General features: G+C 38.2%; 1 protein-coding gene across 8 annotated transcripts in view; it reads right to left on the bottom strand.

Annotated features, from left to right (window-relative positions):
• The window catches only part of MAP3K4 (mitogen-activated protein kinase kinase kinase 4), a 128,863-nt gene that overhangs the window by 75,916 nt on the left and 31,619 nt on the right, over positions 1 to 21,328 (bottom strand). For all 8 annotated transcript variants that reach the window (XR_013534662.1, XR_013534664.1, XR_013534663.1 and 5 more), the window contains exon 2: positions 12,231 to 12,421. Coding sequence is in view for 4 of the 8 variants with exons in the window: in XM_008995341.5 (XP_008993589.2) it covers positions 12,231 to 12,421 (191 nt within the window). In the remaining 4 variants the exon portion in view is untranslated. The remainder of the gene's footprint in view (positions 1 to 12,230; positions 12,422 to 21,328) is intronic.

Raw genomic sequence — 21,328 nt, 5'->3', positions numbered from 1 at the left:
TTATACTGGCACATAAAATCATTTACAATTAATTCGAAGAAAGCAAAAATCACACATTTCTTTCAAACAACTAAAAAAGGTTCTATACTTTGATTCCAAGTTTTAAAATGAACACATATACATCCTCTTTCCTGTATGGCACTTTTAACACCATTAATTGCTCTACGTTATTGAAATCCTTTCTGGGTTCTTACACTTCCTTAAGTCCCTTCTTTTCAAATATCTTCCTGGAACTTTGCTCACTAAATAAAATGTTAATGTTTCTCAAAGTGCTAATCTTAGATCTCATTCACTTCCACATCATATATTGATAATACCCAAACCTATAATGCCATTCCCATCTATCCTCTACACTCAGGGCATAATTTCATTGAATCTAGGACACACATTTTTTTCATATGTTAACATTTCTGAAATTAGAATGTTATATGTAATCAATGATGATATAAATAAGTTTTAGGAACATATTTGCCAATATATTTCATTTATATTTTTCTTTTTTTCTGAGACAGGCTGGAGTGCAGCCTCAACTTCCTGGGCTCAAGCAATCCTTCTGCCTCAGCCTCCCAAGCAGCTAGAACCCCGAGAACGCACCACTCCACCCAGCTGATTTTTTTTTTTTTTTTTTGATAGAGACAGGATCCTACTGTGCTGCTCAGGCTGGTCTCAGATTCCTGGGCTCAAGCAATCCTCCCACCTCTGTCTACCAAAGTGCTGAGATTACTGGCATGAACCATTATGCCTGGCCCATTTTTAAAAACATATATATGTGTATATATATATATATGCATGCATAGGTAAAATATATTCTACGTATCAAAAAGTATAAAAGATCTCTTCAAATAAATAAAAATTCCAATTATAAGAACATACTCATCAATTGTAAGCATTTTTTACCTTAGTATAATTTCTTAGTATATATTTTTATATACTAAGAATTTTATATTAATATAATAATTATACTAAGAAATTATATCATTTTCTTCATATATATCACCTAGTTTTATGTGATTAGTTGTGAATATAATATCTAAAGACATATCAGTATATCTTTAGATTTGATGTAATAGGGTATATTTACATGGGTTACAAACGAATGTACCAATGAAAATTTGCTTAAACCCAATTAACTTCCTAATCGATTAGTTTTAAAATCAGGATTTTTAAACAACTTTCCCTAACAGCACTTATAGCTTGCTTTAACTTATATTAAATTTACTAATTTATATTAAAATTACTTTATGATCCATCAAAAAATATTTTAAACCAATCTGTCCATAGGGATTTTTGCTGTATTTTAGTATACAAACTAATACTATTATTTTTTAAATTAAAAAATTTTAAGATGAAATTTTTATCTTTAGTACTAATCGATTTACTTCTAAATATCTTTAAACTTTTTATATAGTCCATTTAAGAAAATGTTTTCACTTTTATTGTTTCTAGCTATTAATGCTTATCAAATCCTATTTATATAAAAAAATTTCTTAGGCAAACTCCTTAAATATTTTGCTCTGCTGTGTTTACCTCTGTGTTCTTTACACATTTATTAACAGAGCACCAATGGTATTTTGAAAGCAAAAATGACAAGTGTTAACTCCACTATACATATACACGGTATCATTGTGTAGGACTGGAAGTAAAGAAAATGAGTTTAGTTTCTAATACACTGAATGTTATGTGCCTATGGGATATCCATGTGGAAATATCTGTAAGTAGCTAAAAAAATACAGATATTGGGCTCAGGAGAGAAATCCAGACAGATGGATTTGGAAATCAGTATGTACAGATATTATTTAATATTATGACAGTAGATAAGAACATCCAAGGAAAGTGTGCAGAAGCAGCAATGAGGACCTAGAATAGAATGTGTATTAACTATTACATACATCCAAATAAATGATTCTGAGTCAAAGAAAACAAAAAATTGTGTAATAAAAACAATCCTGTTGCCTTAGGTTTTAGAATTTTAAAATACTTTATAAAACTAATATGGTGCATTGTTCATAATGGCCACAGAATATCTGCATACAATTTATAACTGAAAAGTAATAGTTGACAGTGAAAAAGTATTACTTTTCTTATATAATGTATTCAAGTTCTTCTAATCTATGATCGAAAGGTCCTAAGGGAAAATGAAGAATTAAATGAGAGTGATTACAATGACTTTAGTAACTCCAGAAGACTGGCTATAAGCATTATTCCTAGTCTATGCCACATTTCCCAACGGGCAAACCATGAATATAGTGACAGATGAAGCTTCTCATCCTAGATCTTTATTCCAACAATTAAAACAACCTAAGAGAAAAACAAAAGTCACAATCCCATTTTTCTATATAAACATAATCTCATCTTAGCAAGCCTGAAAAACTAACTTTTATAGGTTAAATACAAATCTTGTTAAGTTTACCCCTATGGCATACAAAACAGTATATTACACTTTGAAATTTTGTGTTCACAGAAAGCAATGATTTAATATTTGGATCTACACAGTATGTTTAAGGAACAGCAAATTGGGAAAGGAGTAAGACGGGACAGAGAATTTTTTTTCTTTTTTTCTTTTTTTTCCTGAAACAAAACCTAAGTTGGTTTTGGAAAAAAATATATAAAATATAAATTCATACATCTTAATTTAAATAACGATGCAATTCAAACCTAAAATAGACAAACTCCAGTCTAGCTACTGTGCAAAAAGGATATGCCAGTTTCTCTACCTCAGCAGTAGCTAAAATTTTAAAATAATACACTTGTGACAGAAGGAGAGAGAGGGTGATTTGGTTTGAATATTTGTCCCCTCCAAATCTCATACGGAAATGTGACTGCCACCAATGTTGGAAGTGGGGCTGATGAGTGACATCTGCATCATGGGGGCAGATCCCTCATGCACAGCCTAGTGCCTCCCCACGGTAACCTGTGAGTTCTCACTCTATTAGTTCATGTGAGAGCGCGCTCTTGTTCCTTCTTTCTCCACGTGACACGCCTGCTTCCTCTTCACCTTCTGCCATGAGTAAAAGCTTCCTGAGGCCTCACCAGAAGCTCAGTAGATACTGTTACTATGCTTGTACAGCATACAGAACCATGAGCCAAATATGCTGCTTTCTTTATACATTACCTATTCTCAGGTATTCCTTTATAGGCAGCGCAAAATGGACTAACACACAGAGTAAACCCAAGAGTGCTTTCTGGCAACTGATGACCGTTAGGCCTCTATAAAATCATGAGGGACTTATCACTTAAGGGAGATCTGAGAACATCAGGGTGTTGGGGGGTGGAGAATCTATAGACTTAGATACTGGTAATTTCTCTGAGCATTTTACATTTTCTCTTTACCCACTCTGACATGACTAAGGAACTTTTTAATAACCAAAAGCCTATTACTAATCAACAGGAGTGCCTGTTTGTTCAGTTTTCTATTAATACCGAATTCCCTGCAATTAAGCAAAAGTCAAATGCAAACAGAGCTTCAGAAAGGGAAAATGAATAAAAAAAGTACAGGAGCTAGATATATAAAATGTTTTATTTGGCAAGTTCTAATTACCAGGACTATAAAAATAGTTCCTAATAACTTAAGATGAATGAGGCACCTGATCTCCCAAGTGTCTATAAATTAAATGGTGTGATTTTTATAGCACAATTAAAGCAAACCTCTAGAGCACTTTTTCCTTTGGCCAGTCACCAATAATTCCGGTAAAATGAGAAGAACATAAAAACTTTTTTAAAAGAAAACTTTATAATGAAACTGAAAGGAACCAATGACAAGCAGTATGGTTCATCTCACAAACATAAGACAAACAACTGAATTCCCACCAACTCCAACTAAAACTGGCTCTTTAGAATATGGATTAAATGTATTTTTAATCAAACACTTGAAATTTTTATGTTCTCCCATATACATATTGTCCGAATTTCAGAAACCACCCTTATTTGAGCTCTCAAATGAGAAAGAGTAAACAGATGAATAATCTTTAAGTGAGACCAACATCTGAGCAATGATGACCTAGATTACCAACAAGTCAGCAATCTGAAGGGGCTTAGAGATCATCTAATTCAAGCTTCTCAAATTTCAGTATATATTCAGCATCACTTGCATTCCTGCTAACGTGTACATCCCTGGGCCTGCTTCTTCTATCTTTGACATGGCTACAATGGCTCCACATTTTGAGGAATTGCTTTATCCAGCTTCTGTTTTCCAGTAAGGGCTTTACAGACATTGTCATAATTTTCTTAACAATGTGATGATGATTATCACAGAACACAGATGGTTAAACAGATGGTTAATGTTAGAACAGGGGTCCTAAACCCTGTTGGTGTCACCACACCATCCTTGGACCTGTCAAGGTGCAAGGCAGTACCAACTGAGCAAAGAAAGGCTAAGACGGTGAGTACCACAAAAGATTACATAGGCTAATGTCTGTAAAGGCCTAAAGTAAAAGCAAGTACTTGATTTGGGGCCTTGAAGAATGGAAGCTTAAATAAGGGAAGCAAAGAATGCAAGAGCATATCTGAAGCCAGCAAAGAAGAGCATGAAGAGACACAAAAGCAGCAAAGAAAAGAGTGCAGCTGAACACTGAACCTGTAAGTGGGTAGCCTGGAAGCACAAATCAGAACCTTGACAGTCAGGCTAAGTTTGGACTAAAGAGCTGAAATATAGATGTAAATCCACTCTGGTTGACATAAACATTTCACTAGCTATACAGATTGAATCTGACCTGTAACCATCTTACCAGCTCTATTTTATATGAGTATAATGTTCTTTAAAATCAAACATTCTAATTTCACTACTGTTAGCAGATACACACATTTACATATACTACATTTAGGCACATGCATGTATGTACACACACACACCTTGAGATATTTCCTAATGGTGTGTGTGTGTGTGTGTGTGTGTGCGCGCGTGTGTACAAATTCTCATATAAATTGCAAAATATTTGCTCTATCTCTGTGACCCAGCTGTGGCTGATACCATCCCACTATGGCAATACTAGAATAGGAATGCAAAATGAAGCTGATAATGATCACCCAGCAGCACCCTGAAAAGGGCTTTGGCTGGAGTGTCTTTTAAATTCCTATTTAACCTACTTAAACTATGAGATAAACTGAACGTACTTTCTTCTGCTGTATTAGAAAGAAAACAAATATTTAAGGAAAAAATTGTTTGACTGTCTTTCTCTTAACCTTAAGAAGAAACAGTTATACTTGACTAAATACGGTCCAAAACTTATCAAAATTTTAATTGCTATGAATTATTAATGATTTACCGTTATCCAAAAGTATAATCTCAGATAACACCGCAACTAACTCCTGTGGTGTTCAATACTCATCACAGCATGAAATCAAGTCTGTTCACGAGCTCATTCAAGTTTACCTGGTAGGTTACATCAATTGGGACTGTCAGATAGCAGACTTCCAGGTAATGAAGAGCTAATCATCTTTACCCAGATATCATAAAATTGTTATATTTTTAACAGTTTTTAACAAAAAGATTGCTTGTATCATTCATTGTGATTTCTAGACAGTCCCCCAACTTATGATGGTTGGACTTAATAATTTTCCAACTTAAGACAGTGTGCAGGCAATACACCTGCAGTGGAAACCATACTTTCCACTTTTGAAAACAGAAGTTAATACTTTGAAAACAAAATGTCTTAAACATTTCCAAAGTCAGGAAAATACAAAACTTAGATACTATAAAATACAATTTTGCACACATCTAATGGCAACTATTTTAAGTTCACCAATACAAAGAAAATACTGCAGGCAATATTGATCTCACCTCTAACCTATTTCCCCAGTCCCTCCCTCATCTCAAGAACAACCACTATGAGAGATTTTGTTTTGATCCTTCTTATCTGATGTTCAAATACTGGCATATTATCCAGATGCTCTTCCATATATGATGGGGGTATGCCCTGGTAAACTCATGCTTAAGTTTACAATGTCTTAAGTCAAAAATGCATTTAATATACCTCATTTAATATACTTCATTAAGTGAAAAATGCATTTAATATACCTCACCTACTGAACATCATAGTTTCGCCTAGCCCATCTTAAACATGCTTAGAACACTTAAGTTAGCCTACAGTTGGGTAAACTTATCTAACACAAAGCCTATTTTACAATGAAGTTATATAAAGAACTTTGAATCAAACTTCAAAATCCAAAGTATGGTTTCCATTGCAGGTGTATTGCCTGCACACTGTCTTAAGTTGGAAAATTATTAAGTCCAACCATCATAAGTTGGGGGACTGTCTAGAAATCACAATGAATGATACAATCAATCTTTTTGTTAAGACTTCTTGCGTCCATTTGTAGGAACTTCTCTGATGTGTATTCCCACAAGTGGATCTGCTGGCTCAAAGACATAAGAAGCCTCAATCTGACTGTATTAATGAATTACTTTCCTGGGATTAGCAGAATGTGCACTCCCACCAGCCTTGTATGAAAGCTGCCATCTCTTCATCTTTGCTACTTATTTGATATTGTTCATTACCTCAATTCTGTTAGAAACTGAACTCCAGTGGATTAAAGACAGAGAAAGGAACTGTTTCTGTTGTTATAAACTTATCAATTAAATGAAATGTAAATTAAGGGTAAAATACATCAAAATAATTGTAAACTCTACAAATAAGGTATTTGGGCATTCCAATTAGGGAGCTGTAACTATCAGACCCTGCCTCAGAATGAACAAAGGTCAAAGTTCAAAATGATAGGAGGCGGGGAGAACAGAGAAGTCAAGAAACAGTGAACCAGAAACAAAATTTTGAACAAAATAAGCTACCTAAACAAAAGCTGATCAAGGACTGAAAATCTGATTACAAAGACACGTTTTACTCATAAATAGTAAAAACCACAGAATAAAGTACCAACACTCAAACACAGTCTTTAGATAAAATGCCTTTTTTTAAACTATCATATAAATTAAGAAAGTTTTCCCAATAAAAGAGTAATTTTCAACTTTTGGTGAAGGCTGGGCCATAAGAGGCAGTGGCTATCCTGAAGTACACAGCACCTTCTCTACTCTGTTCAAACATACACTAACATCCTGCAACTAAGAAGGAATTGTGTACACATAATTATAGTCCTTAACCAGCTCATTTTTGTTTAATCAAAGGGAGATTTTCTTGAGCGGACCTGACATAAAAGCCCTTTAAAAGAAGGCCTTAAACTTGTGGTGGTGGCACGCACCAGTAGGGCCAGCTACTCTGGAAGCTGAGCTGGGAAGATCACTTGAGTCTAGAAGTTCCACGCCAGTCTGGGCCACAGCAAGACCCCATCTCTAAACAAACAAACAAAAAAACAAACAAAAACAATAAAAGAAGGCCCTGACCCTCCCTGAGAGCAACCACCTGTCCATGGGTGGAGTCTGTCCACCTTCTGTCCATCTGGTATCACAAGTAGTCCACAACACCTGAAGTGGCGATGCCAGAGTTTCTGCTGGTCAACTCTCCATGTAACAGCCACACTGGTCTAAAAGGTCCAAGACAAGGCACCAAGCTTAGAGTAGAGTTAATCTCAACTCCTACAACAAAGTAACCAACAAACCCCACCTGGTACCACTGCCTTGAGCAGTCCCCTCCCACAGTGAATTTTGGCCAGCCTCACGTACTAAGAGAACACAACAGAAGTGAGGCTGCATGACCACTCAAGCTAAGCCTAAAGAGCCTTGCAATTTCTACCTTGGTCTCTCAAAACACTTGCTCTGAGGAAAGACAGCTGCCACGTGAGAAGCCCAGTTACTCAGGGACCACCTCAGGCTAGCTATGTGGAAGGTCACATGGAAAGAAAACTGTGCCAGCCAGCCATCAGCTGTTCCTGACCTCTCAGCCCAAGTGCTAGACATGCATGTGAGTGAAGGAGCCATCGTGGACGTTTCAGATCCAGCAGACTCCACATGGACAAAAAGGGAGGGCTCAGACTTAGGGCCGCAGCCAAGCCAGGATGTTTCCAGCCAACTGAGCTGTTCCAGCAAGGCACCAGACATCCTGGGACAGGGATGACCTGTGCCCTGCCTACACACCTGAACCACAGAATCATGAGCAATAAAATAACTGCTCTTTCATGCCACTAAGTTTTGTGGAGGTTTGTTACACAACAATAATCTGAAAAATGCAAATGTTATTGGTGACTGTCTGTTTAGAAGATGAGTCTGACTCTGACTGCAGTTCTAAAGTTAATAGTATGACTCAGAGAGCCTTTGCCTGTTGCAGTGAGAAAGAAATAATGTACCAGTTCACATTTCCTTGGACAGCTTTTAAAATAAATTTGACCAATCTAATTAATTCTAAAAAGCTCCTCAAAATACTGAGGGGGCCAATATATTATTATGAGTCACATGCTAGTTTGAAATACTCGTCTGGTCTTCCTGACTCAGCCTTGAGGTCACAGCACAAATGTCTCTTGTTCCAGAAGTCTTCCCAACCCCAGGTCTTCTCAATACAGCCTCCTGTGTGCATCCAGAGGAGCCTGTCCTGTAGTCATTTGTGTACTCCCTACCTGACCTGGGACTAGGTCTTATTCATCCTCCAAAACAGTAGATGCCGACGGAGTCACTCAAATGCTGACTGAATGGAAAGAATGGAGGAGAAAAGGAAAGAACAAAGGGAGGAAAGGAAAAAAGGGAAGAGGAGAGAAAGTGAGAAAGGTAGAAGAAAGAAAAGAGAGGAAGAAGATGAAAGGAGGAATGGAAGGAAGGAAAGACAGGCAACAGCGACAATAACAAAAAACTGTACTAGCCGCATATGTAGTGAGATAAAGCAAAGGACTAAGGAGATACACAAGGAAATGTGTAGTCCATGCAGGACAGAGCAGAACAGCAGCTACATGACTTGAGACAACCATTTAACCTAAGACTCAGGGTCCTAAAACTGGGAACACCATTTAATCAGGATATGTAAACAATATAATTATTTAATTTTGCTTTAAGATTTAAGGTAAGAAAAACAGTAGTAAGTGTTGGGAAGAAATCCTGAGCTTACAGCCAGATGCGGAGGCTCATGCCTGCAACCCCAGAACTTTGGGAGGCCAAGGTGAACAGATCACCTGAGGTCAGGAGTTCGAGACCAGCCTGACCAACACGGCAAAACCCCGTCTCTAAACATAGAAAATGAGCCGGGCATGGTGTTGCACGTTTATAATCCCAGATACTTAGGAGGCTGAGGCAGGAGAATCGCTTGAACCCAGGAGGCAGAGGTTGCAGTGAGCCAAGATCGCGCCATGGCACTCCAGCCTGGGCAAAAAAAGTGAAACTCCATCTCCGAAAAAAAAAAAGAAATATTGAGTTTACAATAATAATGATAGCTAATACTGAATACATAATCCTCATGACACTATAAGGCAGGTGATTTTACAGCTAAAGAAAATGAGATATGGAGGCTGAATATGCAGAAGGTGGTGGAACCAGGACTGGAGTCCAGGTGATCCAGCAACCAAATTTCTGCTTTTGTCCACCATGCTGTGTTGTAACAGTCTGAGAACAAATAAATTCTCAAGGACTCTTACACCAGCCACAACACAGCACAACACTAAAACATTAAAATGGCCCACTTGTCTACTTGTCTACCACTGGCATCTCACTTCCACCTTGTCTTGGTATTCATGAACAAGTGTTGGCAAGAAATAATTCACCAGCTGGCATACATATGAAGCCACTTTCTGACATACATGTGACTGAGACATTTAAAACTAAAAGCCGTAAAACTCCCCTGAGCCAGTTTCCTCAACTGTAAAGTAAGTGCAGGTTTAAAGTCCTTTATCTGAAATGCCTGGGACCAGAAGTGTTTTGGATTTTGGAATATTTGCATTATACTTTCCGAGAAAGCACCACAAATCCAAAAATCTGAAGTCCAAAATGCTCCAATTAGCATGTCCTTGAAACATCATGTCCGTATTCAAAAGGTCTCAGACTTTGGAGCACTGTGGATTAGGGATACTCAATTTGTATTATATAAGACCTACACCTCACTGGGTTATTATAATATTCAGAAGATAATTCTTTTGAGGTGCCAATAAGCACAGTGCTTAACCCATAGTAAGCACCCAGTAACTGCTGGTGGCAAATGTGAAGAAGCTGATACAAATGATATAGCAGCCATTTAATTTAAAGTACAGGTTATTCTATGACATAAAAAGTTCATAAAACATTAAATTTAAAAAGCCACTATAAAATAGTAAAGGTAGTACAACAACATAAACATATATAGCAAAATACTATAAAGTCTGTAGTCAGGCTTTTACAGGTGGAAAAGAAGCTACTTTTGTGTACTGGGTTTAATGAGTGATTTTTATTTTTTTGTATTTTCTGAATTTCCTACAACAAACATAATCTTTTGCAGTAAGAAAAAGAATAAGTTATTAAGGATTTTAGTGTCCTGGGTCTGCTATCAGATAAGCTATAAATCCAAGGGTCTATGAGCATTAGCTTCTTCATCTGAAAAATGGCAGGAACTTGAACAAATGGTCTCTGAGGCTCCTTCTAGCTCTAAAATTCTATAATTTCATAAAATAATTTTAAAAATTATGGAGGAAAAGGGGCAATTCCTTCCCTTCCCTCTCTCACACAGCCCAGCAGGACAGCAGGACCTCAACAAACATCTAACGACTAGCTGTCTGATCAGTGAAAGACAGTAAAGTCAACTCAAATACTGCCTTCAGAAAAGTGACACCCCTGTTGCTTGTACTAGGAAAGTCCAAACTGAGTACCATGAGAACAAGTGCTACAAACAGTCCTGACACTATCTCAAGCCTTCTGAACTTAAAGAGTTGCTTTGAAACCCTGTGCCTCAGTTTCTCAATCTATAAAATGGGGAAACTGGGTTCTCAACACATGTTCTAAAATAGCACGAACCGACAAGAAAAAGCAGGTGTACTGCTGGCATCTTCTTACTTTAGTACCACAAAGCAAATATTTATTAACTAATATTGATTCAGTAGATGCTACTTCACTGATTCCTACCATAGATAAGAAACGTCTATAGGCATTTGAGAAATTTCTTTCAGGAAATGCACAAGGAATGATTTTCAAGATGACAAACTGCAATGGGAAATAATAAGTACAGGCCACAGGTTAAAAAATTATAGCAAATCAAGTTTTATAAGAAGTGTCTTATGTGGAAAAATCATTTGTGGGAAACTCTTTCCTGCTTGGGAACTTCTCCTGGATAACATCTCACTCAAGCAAATCAATACAATGAAACCCACTTATCTTGCCCTCCTTCTTTCTTGAGGAAGAGCTCTGACGGGGATGCAAAGTAAAGATGCCACTAATAGTCATCAAAGCTCAATATATCGAAGAAATCTACAGAAAGAGGAAGCAGAATAAAGAGAAAGAATGAACACAGACTACAGAAAGGGAGAGGTATTAGTGAGTGTGAGGTCAACAGGAAGAAATTTCTCAAACAAGATGAAGAATAAAATCTGCATCTCGGGCAGTAATAGCTGAATAAATTCCTGCAATATATGGCATTTGTTTTAGGACAAGTGGTTTGCTAAGATTACAAGAAAATTCTGAAACCACAAGGTTCCAGGCCATCACGCAGGGCACAGAGAGGCAGCAGAGCAGGATCATTCAATTCACCTACCTCAAAAAAAGAACACTTAGGTCTCATTAAAAGGAGGTTAGGGGAAAAAAGCACAAAACTCTCAGCTTCTAACAGAACCATATGTGGACTTTACAATCCTAAATAAAGAGAAAAGTAGAAAGCAGGTTCTGTCATGGTTGTTAGGTGTGAGGTACCATCTAGTCACTGTGCTGAGCGTGAAACAGAGAGCCCTACATACTAAAGGAAGAACCCTGGGGCACCAGCAGAGAGCAGAGGGAATCCAGGGTAAGACAGTCTGGCTCTGTCTCTCCCCACATCCCCAATACACTACTTCTGGGCACAGAGAATCTCGAAACTTCAGCCTAGGAGACTAAAAGAACAGAAGGCCATGTATCCCAGGTAACCAGTAGCCATCTTGGATCAGTACACTGAGAAACACTTGCCCTCTTTCACATCTTCAAATGCCTCGCACTACTGACTTCAGCCATTACTCAGGACAAACTCTGGAAAACTGTGTCTCTTTTATTACCACTAATGGTAATAATTTAAAAATTAAAAAGAAAAACCAGAACTTAACAGGGGCATTAAAATCATATTAAAAGTAAAAGAAAATGCTATTATCTTATTGTAGAAAGAATCAATCAAGTGCCACACCCCTCATGTACACTTTTTTTAAAGTATAAGACTCACCTTTCAAATTAGACCGACTAGCTGGCCTCCCCACATTATTCCTCTGGTGTTTGGTTGACATGCGTTTCATCTGTCGAGGTGTGCTGGGGGGAGAGGTGCCATAAAGATTCTCTGTATTTGTTTCATCAGAGAAGTCCTCTGGATCAGACTCGGGGCTCTTGCAAGCTGAATCTCCCAATGTACACTCTTGCCTATGAAAGACCGTACACAGAAAAAATATTGAGTAACACAGTAAGTGAATTCAAATTTATAATTTTTAAAATAATTCTTTGTAAAACTTTGGTATGTAAACAACTCTTCAGCACTGTGCTCCTCCTCTATTTTTACCTGTGAAAACTCAAAAGGAGAACTTTTCTTTCGCTTGAAGAGAGTAATGACTGTGATTGCTGCAGCTCTTACCATGAACAACAAGGAGTACCACAAGGGTGGAGCGGATATGCTTTCTGTTTCTCTTGTTTATAGAGCTCTTTCTAACACAATGAAATATAAAACTAAAAACTTACGCCTTAAGGAAAAAACAGCAAAGGAGAAGATACAAATCAGACAGAACTAAAAATGTACTTATGTGCTAGCTACCGACAGCTTAATTGATGAGCAGGCAAGTTCATTCCTGCTCTGAACTTCAATGCCTCACCTCTTTCTCTCTTTGAAGCACACAGAAAACAGAACGTACAGGAGCACTTTGCTATAATCCACACAGCAAAGTGAGAAGTACTGAGAAAGTAGGCAGGTCCATTTTCTAAGTTCTCTGATAAAAATTACAGCACAGACATTATGTATGTATTTAACACCAATGAAGCACATGAAAATTAAATTTTATCTTATGTATATTTTAACACAATAAAAAATTGGGAAGAAAAGAAACCACAGTGCAGAGCTCAAGCAAGGAGCAGGGGAGAAGGACACTGTAAAAGAGGAAAAAGGAAATGGTTTCTTTTAACCTTCAAAATGCAATTTCGCATTAATTTGTTCTCTAAAAACACTGCCTGCCAATTCTCTATCCCTTGTCAACTTCTCAAATAATATCACTATTTTGACAAAGTTCTATTTCTGCAAAACAAACAAAATAAAACTTAATGATACAAATTGAGAGCAAACACAATTTTTAAAATGTGAACCAGAAAGAATCAAGTATGACATTCTTTCCAAATATGTACCATCACAGTCTACCTCATTCTGAACATTTCTAAAATATACTTTCTGGCTGGGTGCAGTGACTCATGCCTGCAATCCCAGCACTTTGGGAGGGCGAGGTGGGTGGATCACCTGAGGTCAGGAGTTCAAGACCGCTGGCCAACATGGTGAAAGTGCATCTCTTTAAGAAAAAAAAAAAAAGTTTCTATTTTTATAAACATAACTCCAAATTATATCCAGTATATAATCCATTTTTTCTTGGCAATTTATATATTGACATAAAATCAAAGCTATTTCAGAGGGAGATCCAAGATGGCCGTTTAGGAGCAGCTCAGGATTGCAGCTCTCAGTGAAAGCACAGAGGGTGAGTGGACACTGCATTTCCAGACGGATCTTTATTGCCCACAGACCAGGAGATTCCCAGGTGGAGGAGCCCCATGGGTCGCCAACGTGGCTGTTTTGGCCAGTGCAGCTGTTTTGCCAGCACCCCAGCACGGCGGTTCTCTGTACAAAATACACTGGTCTGGTTGCCCTTTTAAGCTGGCGATTGGAGCTCCGAGAAGGCAGAGTTGCCCATTCATCTGATTAAACAGGGGACTGACTGAAACAGGGAGCCAGGCCAGGACATTCCCGGGCAAAAGAGCGCCATGAATCTCAGCACCGTTGTTTCAGCCGGCACAGTGGGTCGCCACACGGGAAATCACACACATCCCAGCACCTTTTCAGCAGGCTACTGGAACACCTGGAAGAGAGTCAACCATTCAACTTAAAAAAAAAAGGCTATGAGGCAGGGAGCCAGGTGATCAGGCTCGGCTGGTCCCACCCCCACAGAAAAAAACAACAACAACAAAAAACAGAAATTGGAAACGCTCTGGGTTGAGAGTTTAACGGCAAGCACCGTTGAACCTGAGACAGTCCACCTCTGCCGGGGAGGCGTGTCCACCATTACTGAGGCACTCCACCCCTATGGAGGTAGTCTGCCATTGCTGAGGCAGCCCGCCATTGCCGAGGCAACCCGCCATTACAGAGAGAGTCTGCCATTACAGAGGTGGGCCACCATTGCTGAGGCAGTTCTAACGACACCCATATAAACAGGAATGCAGGAAAGTTCACACAGCAGCAGGGCGGAGCCCTCCTTCCTGGGCAGGGCAGTCCTGAAAAAAAGGCAGCAGCACAAGGGAAACTCATAAATAAAGTCCTAACTCCCTGGGAAGGCGCACTTGGGAAAAAAAAAGAGGTTTATGAGTTCTGCTGCAGCAGACTTAAACGTACCTGCCCAGCAGCTCTGAATGAACAACGGAGCTCACAGCTCAGCACTTGAGCACCTATAAAGGACAGACTGTCTCCTCAAGCAGCTCCCTGACATCTGTATATCCAAAGAGTCACCTCATAAAGGAGACATCAGAATTACATTTGGCAGGTATCCTTCAGGGACAAAGACAGCAGAAGAAGAAACTGGTAGCAAGCCTTACACTTCTGCAGCTGCTGCAGGTGATCCCCAGGCAAGCAGGACCTGGAGTGGACCTCAGCAGTCCTACAGCAGAGGGGCTGTAAGAAGGAAAACTAAGAAACAGAAATAACTTCATCATGAACAAACTGGATGTCCAGTCAGAGACCCAATCTGAAAGTCAACAATTTCAAACACGACAGGTGGATAAATCCACAAAGATGGGAAGAAACCAGCACTAAAAGGAGGAAAACACCCAAAACCAGAACACCTCGCCTCCTACAAGGGATCACAACTCCTCACCAGCAAGGGAACAAGTCTGGATGGAGAATGAGTGTGATGAAATGACAGAATCAGAGTTCAGAAGGTAGGTAATAAGAAACTTCTATGAGCTAAAAGAACATGTTCTAAATCAAGGCAAAGAAACTAAGAGCCGTGAAAAAAGGTTTGATGAAATGCTAACAAGAATGGAAAACTTAGAGAGGAATATAAGTGAATTGATGGAGCTGAAAAACACAACACGAGAATTTCGCAAAGCATGCACAAGTTTCAACAGCCGAATTGACCAGGTAGAAGAAAGGATATCAGAGGTTGAGGAACAACTCAATGAAATAAAACAAGAAGGCAAGATTAGAGAAAAAAGCACAAAAAGGAATGAACAAAGTCTAGAAGACATGTGGGACTACATGAAGAGACCAAAGCTATGTTTGATAGTTGTAACTGAATGTGACAAAGAGAATGAATCCAACTGGAAAATACTCTTCAGGATACTATTCAGGAAAACTTCCCCAACCTAGCAAGGCAGGCCAATATTCAAATCCAGGAAATACAGAGAACACCACAAAGATATTCCGCAAGAAGAGCAACCCCAAGGCACGTAATCATCAGATTCACCAGGGTTGAAATGAAGGAGAAAATGCTAAGGGCAGCCAGAGAGAAAGGTCAGGTTACCTACAAAGAAAAGCCCATCAGACTCACAGCAGATCTCTTGGCAGAAACCCTACAAGCCAGAAAAGAGTGTGCGCCCATATTCAACATCCTTAAAGAAAAGAACTTTCAACCCAGAATTTCCTATCCAACAAAACTAAGCTTCATAAGTGAAGGAAAAATAAAACTCTTGGCAGACATGCAAGTACTCAGAGATTTTGTCACGACCAGGCCTGCTTTACAAGAGCTCCTGAAAGAGGCACTAAACATAGAAAAGAACAACCAGTACCCACCACTCCAAAAACATACCAAATGGTCAATAGCAGAAACAAAATGAAGAATCTGCATCAACTAATGGGCAAAACAGCCACTTAGCATCAAAATGGCAGGATCAAATTCACACATAACTATATTAACCCTAAATGTAAATGGGCTAAATGCCCCAATCAAAAGAAACAGACTGGCAAGATAAAAAGCCAAAACCCATCGGTGTGCTGTATCCAGAAAATCCATCTCACATGCAAGGATACACAAAGGCTCAAAATAAAGGGATGGAGGAAGATTTATCAAGCAAACGGAGAGCAAAAAAAAAGCAGGAGTTGCAATTCTCATCTCTGATAAAATAGACTTTAAAGCAACAAAGACCAAAAGAGACAAAGAAGGACATTACATAATGGTAAAAGAATCGATGCAACAAGAGCTAATGATCTTAAATATATACGCACATAATACGGAGCACCCAGATACATAAGGCAAGTTCTTAATCACTTACAAAGACACTGAGACTCCCCACACAATAATAGTGGGAGACGTTAACACCCCATTGTCAATATCAGACATATCAACCAGACAGAAAATTAACAAGGATATCTAGGACTTGAACTCTGACCTGGAACAAGCAAACCTAATACACATTTACAGAACTCTCCACCCCAAATCCACAGAATATACATGCTTCTCAGCACCACATCACACCGACTCTAAAACTGACCACATAATTGGCAGTAAATCACTCCTCAGCAAATGCAAAAGAACAGAAATCATAACAAACAGTCTCTCAGACCACAGTGCAATCAAGTTAGAACTCAGAATTCAGAAACTAACTCAGAAACGCACAGCTTCATGGAAACTGAACAACTGGCTCTTGAATATTGACTGGATAAACAGTGAAATGAAGGCAGAAATAAAGAAGTCTTCGAACCCAACAAGAATGAAAACATAACATACCAGAATCTCTGGGACACATTTAAAGCAGTCTCTAGAGGAAAATATATAGCAATAAATGCCCACGTGAGAAGCAAGGAGAGATCTAAAATTGACACCCTATCATCAAAATTGAAAGAGCTAGAAGAGGAAGATCAAAAAAACTCAAAACCTAGCAGAAGACAAGAAATAACTAAGATCAGAGCAGAACTGAAGGAGATAGAGACACAAAACACCCTTCAAAAAAAATCAATAAATCCAGGAGCTGGTTTTTCAAAAAGATCAACGAAATAGACCACTAGCTGGATTTATAAAAAAGAAAAGAGAGAATAATCAAATAGATGCAATAAAAAATGATAAATGGGATATCACCACAGATTCCACAGAAATTCAAATCATCATCAGAGATTATTACAAACAACTCTATACACATAAACTAGTAAACCTGGAAGAAATGGATAAATTCCTGGACACTTGCCTCCTCCCAAGCCTAAACCAGGAAGAAGTCGAAACCCTGAACAGACCAATAACAAGATCTGAAGTTGAGGCAGCAATTAAGAGCCTACCACCCAAAAAAAAACCCAGGTCCAGATGGGTTCACATCTGAATTCTACCAGACATACAAAGAGGAGCCAGTACCATTCCTTCTGAAACTATTCCAAATAAGCCAAAAAGAGGGACTCCTTTCCAAATTATTTTATGAGACCAACATCATCCTGATACCAAAACCCAGCAGAGACTCAGCAAGAAAAAACTTCAGGCCAATATCCATGATGAACATAGATGCAAAAATCTTCAATAAAATAGTGGCAAGCTGACTACAACAGCACATCAAAAAGCTTATCCACCATGATCAAGTAGGATTCATCCCGGGGATGCAAGGCTGGTTCAACATATGCAAGTCTATAAACGTAATTCACCACATAAACAGAACCAAAGACAAAAACCACATGATTATCTCAATTGATGCAGAGAAGGCCTTTGACAAAATTCAACAGCCCTTTATGCTAAAAACACTTGATAAACTAGGTATTGATGGAACATATCTCAAAATAATAAAAGCTATTTACGACACACCAACAGCCAATAACATACTCAATGGGCAAAAACTGGAAGCATTCCCTTTGAAATCCGGCACTAGACAAGGATGCCCTCTCTCACCACTCCTATTCAATATAGTACTGGAAGTTCTAGCCAGAGCAATCAGGCAAGAAAAAGAAATAAAGGGTCTTCAAATAAGAAAGGAGGCAGTCAAATTGACTCTATTTGCAGATGACATGATTGTATATCTAGAAGACCCCATCGTCTCAGCCAAAAATCTCCTGAAACTGATAAGCAACTTCAGCAAAGTCTCAGGATACAAAGTCAATGTGCAAAAATCACAAGCCTTCCTATACACCAATAACAGACTTAAAGAGAGCCAAATCAAGAATGAACTGCCATTCACAATTGCTACAAAAAGAATAAAATACTTTGGAATACAACTAACAAGGAACGTAAAGGACCTCTTTAAGAACTACAAGCCACTGCTCAACGAAACAAGAGAGGACACAAACAGATGGAGAAACATTCCATGCTCATAGTTAGGAAGAATCAATATCGTGAAAATGGCCATACTGCCCAAAGCAATTTACAGATTCAACGCTATCCCCATCAAGATACCATCGACTTTCTTCACAGAACTGGAAAAAAACACCTTAAACGTCATATGGAACCAAAAGAGAGCCCGCATATCCAAGTCAATTCTAAGCAGAAAGAACAAAGTGGGAAGCATCACACTACCGCACACTACCGTACTTCAAACTATACTACAAGGCTACAGTAATTAAAACAGCATGGTACTGGTACCAAAACAGAGATATAGGCCAATGGAACAGAACAGAGGCATCGGAGGCAACACAACATATCTACAACCATACAATCTTTGATAAACCTGACAAAAACAAGCAATGGGGAAAGGATTCCCTGTTTAATAAATGGTGTTGGGAAAACTGGCTAGCCATGTGCAGAAAGCAGAAACTGGACCCCTTCCTGACACCTTACACTAAAATTAACTCCAGATAAATTAAAGACTTACACATAAGACCTAAGACCATAAAAATCCTAGAAGAAAATCTAGGCAAAAACCATTCAGGACATAGTTGTAAGAAAGAACTTCATCACCAAAACACCAAAAGCATTGGCAACAAAAGCCAAAATAGACAAATGGGACCTAATCAAACTCCACAGCTTCTGCACGGCAAAAGAAACAGTCATTAGAGTGAATCGGCAACCAACAGAATGGGAAAAAATTTTTGCACTCTACCCATCTGACAAAGGGCTGATATCCAGAATTTACAAAGAACAAAAACAGATTTACAAGAAAAAAACAAACAAGCCCATACGAAAGTGGGCAAAGGATATGAAGAGACAATTTACAAAAGAAGACATACATGAGGCCAACAATCATATGAAAAAATGCTCATCATCACTGGTCATTAGAGAAATGCAAATCAAAACTATATTGAGATACCATCTCATACCAGTTAGAATGGCGGTCATTAAAAAATCTGGAGACAACAGATGCTGGAGAGGATGTGGAGAAATAGGAACACTTTTACACTGTTGGTGGGAGTGTAAATTAGTTCAACTATTGTGGAAGACAGTGTGGCAATTCCTCAAGGACCTAGTAATAGAAATTTCATTTGACCCAGCAATCCCATTACTGGGTATATATCCAAAGGATTATAAATCGTTCTACTATAAGGACGCATGCATACGAATGTTCATTGCAGCACTGTTCACAATAGCAAAGACCTGGAACCAACCCAAATGCCCATCGATGATAGACTGGACAGAAAAAATGTGGCACATATATGTGCCATGGAATATTATGCAGCCATCAAAAACGATGAGTTTGTGTCCTTTGTAGGGACATGGATGAACCTGGAGACCATCATTCCCAGCAAACTAACACAAGAATAGAAAATGAAATACTGCATGTTCTCACTCATAGGCGGGTGTTGAACAATGAGAACACATGGACACAGAGAGGGGAGCACTACACACTGGGGTCTGTTGTGGGGGAATAGGGGAGGGACAGCAGGGGGTGGGAAGTTGGGGAGAGATAGCATGGGGAGAAATGCCAGATACAGGTGAAGGGGAGGAAGGCAGCAAATCACACTGCCACATGTGTACCTATGCAACAATCTTGCATGTTCTTCACATGTACCCCAAAACCTAAATTGCAAGTTAAAAAAAGGTGAGTTAAAATGTCCCCCTAAATTAGTTTTGACCATATGCCAACTTTTTAGTTTTAGGATTCTATGAAAGAAATTTCTAGCATGCCAGTTAAGTAATTTATTTTTATAGTTTTTTATGTGATAAGAGAACTGATGTATAATCATTTATACAAACAGAGAGGATGCTGGCTAAAAATTATTAGAATTTCAACTATCATTAAGTTAAGCAGGTGAGGGTTTCCTAGAGAAGGTCTTAATTTCCTTAAGCATTATGAAAAAATTGCTTAAGCATTTTATCATGAATGCCAGTTTCTGCCTCAAAGGAGGTTACGAACTGCATCACTAAGGATCTGTTCATGACTATGTTTTTAATGACACTGTAATAATATATCTTGACTATTTGATATTTGAGATTCTTATTTTCTGATTTATTTCTCTTTTCTAACAATTAAAAAAATTTACATATGAAAAAATCAAAGCTATTTCAAAGTCATGAGGGAAACAGAAAAGACACTTTAAAATGTAGGATGCCAGTATTATTGAATTAGATTGACAAAACTTCAGAAAAGAAATTATCTTTTGAAAAATAAAAATGCTGCAGAATTATAAAACTTTATAATAATGAAATCTATAAAAAAAATCCCTAACAGGTAAAAAACTGATCTTTTTAATAACTGCATTTTTAAAGACCACTGTAGATACTTAGGAGAATACATACGTGTTCCTAAACATATATGTACTCACAAGACATAGAAGTTAAATTCCCTGAAAGTTAACTTTAAACTACGTGCAAATGTAGAAATACATTTTAAATGTACCTGCCTATTCCCTTAAACTAAATTTCTTATTTAAGTCTCAAAATATCACACAACAAAGAGTAAACTTAGAGATGACTTGAAATTTCTTACACCCACTTCTTCTAGACTCACTGTGTAATAGCTGATTTGACTGATTAAAGAACATGGCTATAAATGCCAAAATCATGTATTTGTTTTCCATTCTTGCAGTGGTTAATAATACTATTTGGGATGATGAACAGCATAGGCTTGGTGCTGTAGTAGACCCCTGTTTAAATCCTAGCTGTACTGTCCCTTAACTGGGCAGACTTTGGACAAATTTTATCTCTACAGTGTATAGTTAGAAAAGAAAGATAATAAATACTTAGA

Source organism: Callithrix jacchus, chromosome 4 (genome assembly GCF_049354715.1).
Source record: "Callithrix jacchus isolate 240 chromosome 4, calJac240_pri, whole genome shotgun sequence".
In the NCBI taxonomy this organism is placed as follows: domain Eukaryota; kingdom Metazoa; phylum Chordata; class Mammalia; order Primates; family Cebidae; genus Callithrix; species Callithrix jacchus.
This window is presented reverse-complemented; position numbering and strand designations above follow the sequence as displayed.